Source organism: Talpa occidentalis, unplaced genomic scaffold (genome assembly GCF_014898055.3).
Source record: "Talpa occidentalis isolate TD23 unplaced genomic scaffold, MPIMG_talOcc4v2.1 talOcc4.9, whole genome shotgun sequence".
Classification (NCBI taxonomy): Eukaryota; Metazoa; Chordata; class Mammalia; order Eulipotyphla; family Talpidae; genus Talpa; species Talpa occidentalis.
In genome coordinates, this window is record NW_023605305.1 from 65,441,690 (window position 1) to 65,455,902 (window position 14,213).

At 42.6% G+C, this 14,213-nt stretch overlaps 1 protein-coding gene and 1 pseudogene across 1 annotated transcript in view; one reads left to right on the forward strand and one right to left on the reverse strand.

The window, feature by feature from the left end:
• Positions 1–301: 301 nt before the first annotated feature.
• On the reverse strand, positions 302–1,103 carry LOC119236802 (60S ribosomal protein L6-like; annotated as a pseudogene).
• A 4,476-nt stretch (positions 1,104–5,579) lies between these two features.
• USP24 (ubiquitin specific peptidase 24) overlaps positions 5,580–14,213 on the forward strand; it is a 138,493-nt gene continuing 129,859 nt past the window's right edge. Inside the window, 2 exon segments of the mRNA XM_037499421.2 lie at positions 5,580–5,847; positions 5,849–5,939. Coding sequence (XP_037355318.1) covers positions 5,621–5,847; positions 5,849–5,939 — 318 coding nt within the window. The 5' untranslated portion in view covers positions 5,580–5,620.

The window sequence follows — 14,213 nt, forward strand, 5'->3', positions numbered from 1 at the left end:
CAAACAGTATAGTATGTTTTTTAAAAAGCTGACACAAAAGACCACATATTATAAGATTCCACTTGCATGATGTTTCCAGAATAGGCAAATCCATAGAGACAGAACAAAGATTAGCTTTGAGGGGATGGAGGAAAGAAAAGAGGGGTAGCTAAAGGGTATGGGGGTTCTTTCTTAGACCATGAAAATATTCTCAAAATATTAACTTCTTCCTAATCTTTAAAGATCTCCTCTTTCTCTGTTGTGTCTGTTTTTTTTTTTTTTTAAATTGGTCAGTTATTTCATTAGATTCTTTGTAAGAACTTTAGAAAACCAATTTGTGAGGGTAAATTTCATTTGTATGAGCAAACATGGAGCGGAGGTAGACCTGGAGCTAAGGAATAGCTTGGATTTTAGGCAGAATTTGCTAGTCCAGTGTTCTAATCGACCTTTCACTGCTCTGTGATCTTGTGTTTCTTCTACTCTGTGTCAAGGATCTCACCTTTCTGGTGTCAGGCTTAACAGCTTCTTCTTACAGTAAGCATCAGTGAGATGTTTCGGGATTTTTCACACCACTGGTATCAGTTTTGGTGGAGGTGGTGATGACAAATTTCTGAAATATTCTACTTGGAGAAGTCGATTGAGGGACAGAGGTCCAACCACAAGTAGGAAGCCACTGTTCAACCGTTTCAGGAAAATCACGCTCTTGCCTCTGTGGTGCCCAGTGAGGATGATCAGAATGGTCCCAGGGGTGATGCTAGCTTGCACTTTCTTCACAAGCAGACTAAAGGGTTTTTTGCAGTAGCTCAACAGCTTTCGAGGCACACCTTTAGTAGGATAGCATCTAGTTATTCTGTGAAGTGTAACCATTAGGGTCCTGGCCATTCTTGTCACCACTGACTGGTTTTGTGACAGTGCAAGCATGTTCTTTTTCCTTTAATCCAGGATTTAGCTGGTGAATACTTTCTCTTGTGCATGGTCTTTCTGGATACATAGCAGATTGGGAATATGCCAATTTTTCTAACTAGGACAGGATTTCGGCTGCAGTGGGGCCTCCCCTTCTTAGGTGTTTTGGCCTCGGAGTTACCCTTCTTAAGCTTGCCGCCAAGCTTAAGCCAAGAAGGCATCAGCTTTCTTGGAGATCAAGAGTCATTGAAGAGGAGGGGTGCTGGTAGACATTCTAGGCTTTCATTTAGGATGGTAATTTGTTACATGGATATGTATCTTCCCAATTCCAACATCCCCCATCTGCTCCCCAACCCCCTTCAACAGAATATATCTTCCAGTGTTTATACCTTTTAGGTGGCTCTTCTCACACTGATTTTGGGGATAAGCACTTGGTTACTGGGGTTTACACTTTTGAAATTCTTTCTCTCAGAACCCAGGCTCCATGGAAAGTATAGGTTATCCCAATGGAGAATGCATCATGTGGGGAAGCCCTGGAGAATGGTACACTATGTAGAAAGAGAGGCCATGTGGAAGATTGCCAAAGTGCCCCAGCCAACTTCTCAGGTGACTGCAGCTTTATAAGTGATCATTGCCAACACCAAATGGACCAGCTCTCACAAATATCTAGATTAACTTGTTCATCAGAAGTTAAATTAAGTCCCCTTCTAAGGAAGATAACATCTAGAACCTCTGGTCAGCTATATAGTTTTTAAACAATATACACAATATAATTCCCAGATATTTTCTTAAATTACGCTTATAAGAACTGGCTGATAATCAAGAGAAAAATCAGACAACAGAAACAGATCTACAGGTGATGGAGATATGGAAAATAGCAGACAGGAGAAAATAGAGAATGAAACAGAAACAGAATATATTAAAAAATAATGGGAAGTTCCTCAAAAAAATAAAAATAAAATTACAATTCTAACTGTATGGTCAAGGATTTTAAGTAGACTTATAGAGATGATCATTTTGCACTATATGCAAATATCAAACTATCATGTTGTAAACCTGAAACTAATAATGTCATATGTCAATTACTCCTCAATTGAAAAAACAAAAGATCAAAATTTCCAAGCTAATGGAAGATCTCAAGTCAGATATTTAAGAATCTCTACAAATTCCACTGAAGATACAAAGAAAATCACCCTGAGGCACATGATGGTAAAACTGCTAAAACCAACAACAAAAGACAAAGAATGTAGAAAGAAAATGAAACTCAACTTTTCATTTCAAAGTTGTTACCTAAGAAGGCTAACTGGTTTTGTCTCCCGACTCCCAACCTTTATTCTCCCAACCTTTATTCTTCCTCCTTTCTAGACCATCCTTTATACTGCAGTTAGGTAAATCTCTCTAAAATGCACATATCTAACATCAAGTATTTTATTTTTTGAAAATCTTTCTTCTACATTAATGTCTCATTTTCCCTGAGAAGAAAATTCAAACTCATTATCATGGTTGAAGTGGCTCTCTCAGATGAGGTGTATTTCTGCCTTTCCAAATTCCATTCTCACTACTACCTCTCTAGAATGCTACACTCTGGCCATACTCCAATTCCTTTAAATTGCTTTCCTTTCACTCACTACAGGGTCTTTACACATGCAGTTTCTATTTTTTCTGAAAGTATCCCCTCTCATCTTGTATTTTTTTTTCCCCCATCAGATTATACTTTCTGTCAAATTACAGTTTTAAGATCATTTCCTCTGGGAAACTTCTCGATTTCCTAGACAGTAATTTACCCTCTAAATTGTCCCTTACATCCTGAAATTAATTCCCTTATCAAAGCACCTATCACACTTTATGATTATTTACTACTAATTTGTTTATCTGCCTTTGAAGATATAAGTTCTAAAAGAGCAGAAACTGTTGCATGTCTTGTTCACAGTTGTCTCCCTAATCCTCAGTCTCACTCAAAATAGACAATATTTTTTAAAATAATATTAGAAAACCCTCATATCTTGTTTTCAAGACAATTTGCTACACCTCTCTTATAGACTAGCTAATTTTTTTTCTTCTGGAAGCTTCTAGAAAAACATAAATATGAATTGGATGTACTTTAATTTTGAGAGATTCTTATAACATTTTCAAGATTTTACTGCAAAAGTAATAAAAACATAAGTGAGGAAAGTATATATATTCATACCATAGGCCCCTCCTGTTACCCCAATACAACAGAGATTAAAGGGCTCTCTTACAGGCAGAAAAATGTGATTCTACTACTTGCATCCTCAAATGACACTCTGGCTTTTCAGCCACTGCAGGATCCGGTTCAAAAATGGCCTTCCTTGTTTTTTGTAGCTTTTTGTGGCTCCTTTCCAGTTTTTATAACAGACTTTGTTTCTCTCTGCTTCCTTCTTTGCTTCTTCCTCTCAGCTCAAACAGCTTCCTCTGTCATGTACTATGAACCTGCCACTGTTCAGTCTTTTTTTGTGCCATCGAATTGGTCGGCTCTGTCTCATTACCTTTTGGGTTCTAGTTCAAAGTTTAGTGGCAAACAATTTTTTCTTCACCTGTTTTTTTTTCTCTCCCCCTGTACACACTTCTTAATTTAGTCACATAACTCTTCAAACACAAGACAAAACTGAATGTCATCATTTTGCCATCATCAAATTTTGTCTACTTTATTTTCTGTTGCATCACCAGTGCCAAGAACAATATCTGGAAACTGATAATTACTTGGTACACATTTGTTGAGTAGTTAAATACATTGGCATGTACTCCACCTGTGGGGTTTAGATTACTTTTGCCCTTCATATGCCACAGGTAAGTGTTTAAGACATCACTGAGTACCTAGTAGTTGATGACACTAAATAAAGCTTTATTTTAATGTATTCGTTGTGTTCTGATTCAATTATAGGTGCTCCTCTTTAGCAGATTCTTTTTGTTGTCAGAAATGTAAGAAGGATTTTTATTTTTTTCACAAATTAAGAGACTTTACTTCCCTTGGTTATTAGGCCGGGTCTTCGGTCTGTAATCTAGCCTTTAATTAGTACAACAAATAGGGTTACTTCATTAAATATAAACAACATTTAAATGTGAAAATGTGATGCGTTCAGTTCACCCTGTAAAGCAAATTGCTGGTATTTCTAAACATAGATAGCAAGTATAAGGCAAGATGGGTCTATGGCCAGAGAAAAAGATGGCAACAGAAAAGATGGTAACACTTCTGGGTACTGCCATTTGAAACTCATGATTTGGGGTACGTGATTTTAGTGAGTATTGGGTTGACAAGGGGGGGGGCGGAGTTGTTGAAGGGATGAAAAAGAGAGATAGCTGGGGGATTCCGGAAGAAACCAGGGTGAGGGCATTATCGATGAACGAAGCTCACAAGTAGATAAAAAAAATAAGGAAAAGGCATCAGGATCTTGGGAGAGGGTGAAGACAGAACCTATGAAAAGCATGAGTGAAAGGAAACTGAAAGAAGACAATAGCAAGGGACAGGGCTTAGATGGTGGAGTCAAGAGAGCTACAGAGATGGCCCCTCAGCGCTAATGCCAACGGTAGACAGAGAGCGAAGAAGTCAGCCCTCCAAGGAGAAAGAGGAATCCTCAAAATTAGAAACGAACCCGGGGACCCGGTCCTCAAAGGGCAGAAACAAAGACGGATTCCTGAGCCAGACGCTGCAGTAAAGAGGATGGGTCCGCATGAGGATAGAAGCAGCCTCAAGTGTTCAAAGGACCTTTTAACTGAAAGAGGGTGCTGCCTGAGTTTGGGGGTTTTCCTAGAGCCCTGGGATTTAGAATCGGGCTATAAAGCTACGTTTCAGATGGTCGGGGGGGTTCAGTGTGTCTGACAGAGTTAGGTCAGGTTTGTAGGAGGAAGGTGGTGAGAAGCAGAAGTAAGGGCTGGGAGTAAATTTCAGCCGGTTTGGGGTGATTTTCAGTGAGAGCTGAGTCAAGACCTGGCGCAGAGCGTGTGGGTGTGAATTTCAGCCCGTGTGGGCAAGACTTTCTGTGGGCGCTGAGGGGTACGTCAGGCCGGTGAATTTCTCTCAGGACCGCGGTGCATTTCGAGTCCGGGTGGCGGTGGATCACCGTCGCGGCCGCGTGGCTCCCATTTAAAATGGGGTGCGTTTCGGGCTGCCGGGGCAAGCGAATCCCGGCGCGGGGCTCTGCGGAGGCGCGAGCGGCCGGGGCGAGGGCGCGCCTCAGGGCTGAGCAGGCCCGGCCGCTCCGGGCCCCGGGCGAGCCGCCCCTCCCGCTCCCGGGGAACCTGTTGCTGGAGAAATGGGCGGGCGGCGGCGGCGACGCGGAGGACCCTCCCTCGCCTCCGCCCGGACCTCCCCGCAGCCCTTTCACCGTAGAGACACTCCGCGGCGCGGCTCCTCCCTTCGCTCCTTTATTTAAAAAAAAAAAAATCGCCTCCCAAGCCTCCCAGTGAACGGCAGCTCGTGCCGCTTCCGGGAGCGGAGGCGCGGCCGGGCCGGGGAGGGGAGGCGGAGGAGGAGGCCAACATGGCGGCGCGCAGGGCTGAGCCGGGCCGCCGCCGCGCCTGAGCGCCCCACCGCCCTCGCTCGGCTCGCGGCGCCCACGCCCGCACCCAACCTGGCCCGGCGGCTGCGGAGCGCGCAGGCCAGGAGCGCAGGGGCTCGCCCGGGCGCGGGGGCGGCGCGGAGGCAGCGCCGCGCGGCCCGCGAGGCCAGAGACCCGCAGCTTCGCCGCCCGCCGGCCGGCGCGGCCGGGAGGCCCGAGTCATGGAATCCGAGGAGGAGCAGCACATGACCACGCTGCTGTGCATGGGCTTCTCGGACCCGGCCACCATCCGCAAGGCCCTGCGCCTGGCCAAGAACGACATCAACGAGGCCGTGGCGCTGCTCACCAACGAGCGGCCGGGCCTGGACTACGGCGGCTACGAGCCCATGGACAGCGGCGGCGGCCCCAGCCCCGGGCCCGGCGGGGGCCCGCGGGCGACGGCGGGGGGACGGCAGCGGCGGGCCCTCCCGCGGCGGGAGCACTGGAGGCGGGGGTGGCTTCGACCCCCCGCCCGCCTACCACGAGGTGGTGGATGCTGAGGTGAGGAGGGGCACGAGTGACCCTGCGGGAGCAGCCGGCGAGCGGGAGCTCCTCGGGGAGGGGACACACCCCACTGGGCTTGGGGGGCGGCGGGAGTGTCGGGCGGGGGTTCTAATGGGGCGGGGGCGGCGCGGAGAGGAGCGGAATGGGGCCCGTGGCTCCCTAGGGATCGTGGTCGCCGAGCTGGGGTCAAGTGGGCGGCGAGACCCTCGGGGGAGCGCTGAGTGGGAGTGAGGGGCTCGGGGAGGTCTGCGCTGCAGGATGGGGCGGGATCTCCGAGGCTTCTGCGGGCTGGGGTCGGGGATGGCGATGAGGGTGTGGGTCCCAAGCTGGTGTCCGAGTCGAGGGAGACCGGCACGCCAGCTCGGAGAGTGCAAAGGGGGGACGACGCGTGTAGCGGGGGTCAGAAATGGGGCGCTGGTGGCGACGTTACGATCTGGGATTCCCTGGAACCGGCTTCTTTGAATGAGTGGAGGAGGCACCGGGTTTAAAGTCAGAGAAAAGTGGGATGGGCCGGCCAGAGTAGTGGCCTTTGCTAGGGTCATGGGAGAGAACTACTCGGGGTAGGAATAGGGTTTGGGTTTTATCCAAGGACCAGAGAGTAGATCAGACTGGGCCTAGAATGAAGAGGCCCTGGCCAAGGGCCTGGAATGACAAGGATTGACACCGCAGGGGGAGGGGGTTCAGCTGCGGTAAGGTCTGAGACCAGTTTTAATAAGGCCAGGTATTAATGCGGTGGGGATTGGACTGACAGCGGTTCGAAGCGCCAAGGCAGGAATCTCAGCCGAGGAGGGAGTAGGCAGTGGGTGCTGGGGACTAGAAGTGGAGAATGAAACTGGCACCAAGTCTGGGTAAAGGCAGTACTGACTAATAGACAAGATCCTCCGAAATGAGAGGGCACTAGCCTGGGGGAAGGGATTATGGTCTGACTGAGGGGGCTGGGCAGAAAGAAAGGGGGACTGGGTGGCAGATAAATAGGAGTGGCCTGGTGAATTAAGGTCATCTAGGCCAGTGATTTTGATCAGAGATATCTTAGAGATACCCTCTAGTCTGGGTAGAGAGAATTAGGCCTGTTTAGTTTGAGGACATGGGGAGAAAATGGACTTTAACTGCAATTTTTAAAAAAAATCTACCAGAAGCAACAGTGCTGGTGAATAATTACTTTGCAGGAAAAAAGTGGCAGTTTAGGGCAGGGATTTTGGTCAGGATCATTGGATAGTAGTGTATTGCAAAGGTTCCACAGAGCAGCTTGGCCTGATCACAGAAGAACACAGATCTCAGATCTCAGTGGGTTTGGGTTTTTAAATAGAGATAGGAATTCAGATCATTTCTGATGAAGCTTAGACTTCTGAAACAGTTTTTCCTAAGTAATGTTATTTTTAAAATTGTTTTGCAGTAGTTATTTGGGCTGAAGTAGCTTGGGCAAAGAAGATGGCACTTTAAAAAAAAAAAAGGGTTTCATTACAAGATTTCTTTGGTTTCGAGATTCTCACACACTTGATCTAGTTCCCTCTGTTACCCACTAACCCAGCTGCATCAATAATTAATGTTAGGGAAGTAAAAATTCCTTGCTTGGGAATTTAAAAAAATTTCCATATAATTTAGTAACTTAAATTGTTTTAAGAAATGAACTTCTCTTTACAATTCCTCATCACTCCTCTCCTTATTGCTTCCAGTTTTTGACCCAGTTTTGAAACTCAGAAGGTTTTTCTGAAGGTTTAATGTAATTCTAAGCTCACAGTATCTTCATTTTCTGACACATTTTCTTCTTTTCTGTTGTTGTTTCCTTTGTCACAACTGTTCATTTCCTGTGATTGAAAAATTAAATAGGGCCTCCCTGGTGGCTGAAGAGGTTAAGCACTGCACTATGAAACAATCTGCAGCCTCTGCAGCCCAAGTTCGATTCCCTGCCAGCCAGGGAGCAACCTACATGGCGCAGCAGACCTCTTCTGTCTTGCCCGCTACTCCCCTTGTTACAGGATAGTCCCGATATTGAACAGGTTTCTGGCTGTGGGTCCTCTTTGGCTTTGGCCTGGGGTGGGAGTGAAGTCCACAAAGCCTGTATGGAATTAGCTTTAGGACATTCTTTTCCCCCTAACACCCTCAGCAGTGTATTTCAGTCAGTCTGCCTGTTCTGTTCCATGCTCTGTCTCTGGTGAATCCCTCCACCCCCATACCCCAGCTCTTGTATGCATAAATAAATAAATCTTAAAAAAGAAGACTTTAATGATGGCTGTACTGCCTGTACATTCACATGCAAAGCATTCGAACTGGCTTCTTTTCTCATGAATGACAGGATGAGGCATTTGTTTTCAGGTAAAATACAGAAAATCCATATTATCTCGAAGAATTGTGTCAAGTTTCCATTTCCTCTTGCCCTGTGGATTAGGCCTGGGGAGGCTGCCTCATTTACTTTTGAAAGTTTAAGAGGAACTGGTGGGCCTGGCTGCTTTACCCAAGAAACTGATTGGCAGAAATGCTGACAGATACTTTTCTAACACACAGAAACCTGGTGAGAACATTTAACCAGTTTTTTGTCCCTGTAGTTTTGCAAACCTTACCTGCCATTTGTGCATCTCATTGATCATCTTTGCTGTATACAGTGGAAACAGACTTTTCATCTGGGCAAAGAGTGAAAAGTGCTAACTGTTGTTGAGCATCGAAATGTGTCAAACACTGTATTAGGTGCTTTATACATTTTACTTAATCCTCCATGAGGTAGTTAATAACATCAGCACTTTAGAGATAACAGTTCATTAGAGTCTGAATTTGAACCCATGTCTCTTTATTTATTTGAAAACAGTGCATTTTATTCTGATCAACTCATGGTTTTAGGATTGAAGTCACTTTAGGATAAGAAGAGAAAGAAAGAAAAAGACAAATTTTGATGCTCCTGTACAAGTTTGGAATGATTCTGTAACAAGCACAGAATGAGGAAGATTAGGGATTATTCTAAGAACAGACTAATAGGTAGAATGAAAGGAGAATCGTAGATTTTTCAAAGCAGAAGAATTTAGAAATTAATAATTACTTCAGGTCCCTTGTTTTACAAATGCAGCCTTGTAGGCCCCAAAAGGGAAGTGTCATATCCCCAAAGAGCCAGTTAATGGAAAAGATGGGACTAGAACTCAGGCTTTCTCATTACAAGACCAGTGCTCTTTCACCTCACCAGCTGCGCCCCTTTCAAAGAAAAAAGGGATCGGCTGCAGTAATAGCTTCAAGGGGATGAAAAAGAGGGACGTGTAACCAACAGGGTGAAGATTGTTAACTCTTGTATAATTTACCCATTTTAATTAAAAAAAAAACAAGTGCCTTACTTTAAATTTTATAAATTTCTAGTTGCTGCTGCTTAAGAAATTTCAGCTTCAGTGTCTCCTTAAAAATATGTGGAAAAAAAAATACAGGTGAAAATCATACTGTTAAAAAAGAAAAAGTGATTGTTTATATTATATTTGTAGATTGGGACAGGAATGAACCTTTCATTCTGTAAACATTAAATGCCTGCTATGTCCCAGGGCTAGAAGTAGAGTGGTTATCAGAACATGGAGGTTACATACTAGTGGAGCTTAGTGCAAGGCCTCTTATTTTACAAGTGACTTCCCAAGGTCATGTAACTGGTTAGGTAAGTCAGTTTAGTAATTTGGGCCCATGCATTAATTAGGGTTTGGCTTAAAATTTAAATTTAGAAAATAAAAGCAGGTAACTTCGGGTCTGTGGTAGCAAGGAGAAAACAGATAAAAAAGAGCCAGGTATTTAGCAGAGCACATAAATCTGCTCAGAAAGTCACCTTTTTAATATACTCTTAAGTAAAGGCACTTGCTTTACAGAAAGCTGTATTTTGTATTTGGTTGTTGTGAGTATTGTTGGATGTAGGCATTGTTGAATGTATCTTTAATTCTTGGTCTGTGGCTCTGAAAGGGACTTTGAGGAAGCTATCTGGTTCTGATTTTGAATAACATTACTTTAGAACCTTTCCATGGCAGATAAGAGTCTGTTCTATTATTAAATAGAGTGAGATCTCACAACTGCTGTAAATAACTTATCCAGATGTTTAACACTCCCACTGTCAAGAGTTCTTCAGTATTTCTTGTAATTTACTGTAGACCCCTCTGGCCATTGCTAGGGGTATGCCCTTTCTTTCTGCACTCCACAGAACTGGGAGAATTTGTCCAGAGGTTCAGTAGAAATCAGGGACTCTTTGTTGAAGGCATCATCATGTAAAACTTGATTAATTGTGAAATGTACCTTATTCACTTTTCAATCTCCTTATTTTGTCTATTTAATTTTGCATAGAAGAACTGGGGAATAAGCCAGAGGTATAGGGGGTGAGAGGATTCACCAGAAACAGTGGGGAGCAGAACAGGTGGATCTACTGAGATACACTGCTAAGGGAAGCAGCAGGCAAGACTGGAGAGGTCTGCTGAGCCAGATGTGGGTTAGCTCCCTGTCCGGTGATTAAACTCTGGCCTTTTGAAGGTGAAAGCCATAAGACTTAACCCCTATACCATCAGGGAAGCCCCTTCTTATTTTGTCTTTAGAAAATACTAAATAGAAATTTTTTTTGCAGGGAGATTTCAATTAACAGCTAGAAATTCTTTTCTTACCTGTCTAGTTCTGTGTTAACGAATATTCCTAGAAGTGACATTTAATATTATGATCTAACAAATATTATAAACTCCTTGCTTTGTTCCTGTGTTAATGTGGACTTTCCTTTTGAAGGTGTTTTGTCCCCTCCAAGCTGAATTTGCAAGATTTCCTTGCTTTTTGTTTTTTTCAAAACCCCCAAGCTGGTCCTGCTATGTCTAAATATCACATAAAGTAGGGCCTCCCCGGTGGCGCAGCGGTTGAGCGCTGGGTTGCGAAGCTGCCCGCGGCCTCTGCTGCTCCGGTTCGATCCCCAGCTGCTCCCCGGCCACCGGAGGAGGGTCCCACATGGCGCGCAGACCCCTCCTGCCGCCCGCTGCTCCCCTCAGCAGTGTACTTCGGTCCTTCTGCCTGCTCTGCTCCCCGCTCTGGCTCTGGTGAATTCTCTCACCCTCCCGCGCTTCTGACTGTACCCAGTGCATGTATAAACAAAACAAAACAAAAAAAACAAACAAATAAATAAAGCATGCCTCTATTAAAAAACAAACAAACAAAAAAAAAAACAAAAAAAAACATCACATAAAGTAAAAATTAATTGGTACTTCCTTAATTTACCTCATTTCTTCCTCTTCCCCCTCCCCCTTTGGTATTAAGTGGTAGTTATAAATGAATTAAAACTATAATATCACCAATATTTATATTAAGATTTATATTAAAATTCATGTCAGTCCTAGTATACTTGCGTGGAATAAATAGTAAGTAAATTTTAGTTATTAGTGATTTAAATACATAACCTGTAGTTTATAATTTGTTTTGATTGGTAAATTAAAAAAAATCAATTTAAAGGTTTTAGAGTAAAAAATAAAAATAATAGCTGAAATTAGTAGGCAGTGGCAACTTTAATACAGAATAATAATGCTGTTAACTTAAAATTTGAAACCAGTTAGAATATTAGGAAAATAAACATTGTGATGTTTTAACAGTTTGAGAAAAGCATCTTAACTTTAATACCACCTAAACAGCAGACATCAACTCACTACATATTTACATGCTTACTGCTTAAAAACATTTTATTTGAATTTGAGTGTGAAGACAAAAACTTTTCGCTTTCAATAAAAAGTTTTGCACTTATTTATTTTTTTAATGATTTTTTTTTTTTGGTAGAAGGACTGGGATGTTGGCCAGAGGTGTTGGGAATAAGAGGATTCACCAGAGACAGTGGGGAGCAGAACTGGCTAACCTACTGAAATATAGTGCTAAGGGGAGCAGTGGGTGAGACAGGAGAGGTCTGCTGTGCCATATCTGGGTTAGCTCCCTGGCCTTAGCAGTGATAGCACTGAGACTTAAACACCAGGCCACCAGGGACCCCCAACTTTTGCGTTTAGAAAGATTCAGCTAATTAATACTTTTTATATCTGGATTCACTGTTCCAGAACAATTTTTGGATAAATATTTTAAGATTACACCATTTCATATCACCCTCATATATTTAATACAGTACACATACATTTCACTCATTTGTGTGTAAACTTCTTTTTAAACAGAGTTCAAATAAATTTTAATATTAGATTAATATAAGATTAGAAGTAGCAGATTAGAAGGATGTCATCGTGGTCCAAACACTGTCACAAACTGGTAGGGGCAGCCACGTTAGGTAGTAGTGTGACTGGTGAGTAAAGTAGGGGACCAGGAAACTGAAAAACAATTCCAGTCAAATCTGTCTAGCTGTTCCTGTAGGTGATATGAAAGCGTTTTCTGTGCTTCATCACCTTGAGGGGGTAACTACTTGTAATGAAAACACAGTGAAGAAAAAGTTTCAATATGTGCTGTTTAAGAAAGGTCAGGACTGTTTAACACATTTTAGTAAGATTTTACTTTTAAAAATTGAAAAAGAAAGTGAAGCATGTAAAGCAAGGACCTGGAAAATTCACATATAAGGAACATTTCAGTCTGAGGATACTAGATAATAGAGGTACTACTAAGAAATGGCGCTTCATTTTAAAAAAAATGACTTTTCTCACCTTCCTTCTAGTGAGTTTTAGTTTCTTCTTTAAATTTGTATTTCTCATTATTATAGGACTTTTTATTGTTCAGTATTGACACATTTTTCAAGCACAATTGATTAATGAAATTTTTTATGTTCACATTAGCTCATTTTGTTGAAGTCCTAAGTAGATGACATTATTGTTGATGATCTCTGTGGTTAAGTTTTTGGCACAGTGTTTTATAACCATTTTGTTTTTATGATATGAGTTCACTTCTCCAGCATTTAGAAACCTGGTTTCCACATTGGTGGCTTACATTCTGTGTGTGTTTGGGGTCGGGGGAGGAGGTGTGCGAGAAATGGAATCCATTTGTTTGAAAGATTAGCATTAAAATAGTTAAGAGGACATCTCTTTGGTTTATTTTTATCCGTTTTGAAGAAAATAGCTAAACTCAAAATTTCTTTTTTTTTTTTTTAAAGATTTATTTATTTATGCATACAAGAGCTGGGGTACAGGCCAGAGATGCCGGGGGTCAGAGGACTCACCAGACACAGAGTGGGGAACAGAACAGGCAGACTGACTGAAATACACTGCTGAGGGGAGCAGCGGGCAAGACAGCAGTGGGTGAGACAGGAGAGGTCTGCTGCGCCATGTGGGTTGCTCCCTGGCAGGCCGGGTATCGAACCAGTGCTGCAGAGACTGCAGACAGCTTCACAGCACGGCGCTCAACTGCCTGCACCACCAGGGGAGACCCCTGTTTACATTCTTATACTATCTTAGCCAGTTATTTATTTCATGAAATTCTATTGATAGTATTTTATATGCTTTCATTTAAGCTTAAAGTTTATATTAGAATATTTTATTTTCAAAAACTTAGTAAACAACTTTGATACATTATTTTTTAGTGGGTTTTAAAATTGTTTTGAGAAATTAAATTATTTTTTAGAAAGACTTGTTGGTCAGGCGTTCTATTTCCAAGCCTTTTCAATTTCTGCTTTGTGCTTTTGAAACCTACCTTTTGTTAAACATGTCATTGTTTTGTTTTGCTTTTACTTCCCCCTACCCCCCCCTTTCCATTTCTCACTTCTATATTGTCAGTTTGGTTGAAATTCAATTGTTTTCTGAAACCTATAGTTGGAAAACTACATTGAAGCCTTTTGGTAGCAATTTAAAATATATTTCAGATCCTAGGAAATATGAAGGTATTTCATAGTGCAAATGGCGACACCATCTTCCAGTTTTTTAATTTAGTCTTGATTCCTTACTCTCCCCTCTTATTGAATAGCCTATTAATTCTAACCTTAAATATCTCTCCTGCACATTTTGTTTATTCTCATTTTTATCCCCTGAGCTTGTTCATGTTCCTTTCTTACCATTTCTCTTACACCAGCATGGTCTTTCTAAAATGGCAATTATAATTATGGGATAGCATTGTTAAAAACGGTTTGGTGGTTCCTCACTTCCTAAAATTTACACTTTTCTGTCAGTCTCCACACTAATCTAGCTGGTCTAATCTCCTGCCTTCCAATTGCATGTATTCTCTTGCATTTAGGGCCATCTATTTCCTTACTCTCACCCCTAAACTCCAATATCCTTCTTTTTCACTAACACACATTCATTCTTCAAGGTCAGCTCTAATGCCATTTCTCTTTAAGGTATACTTGTCTTGCACTGCCACATTCTCTCTGTTTTGCACATTCACTAA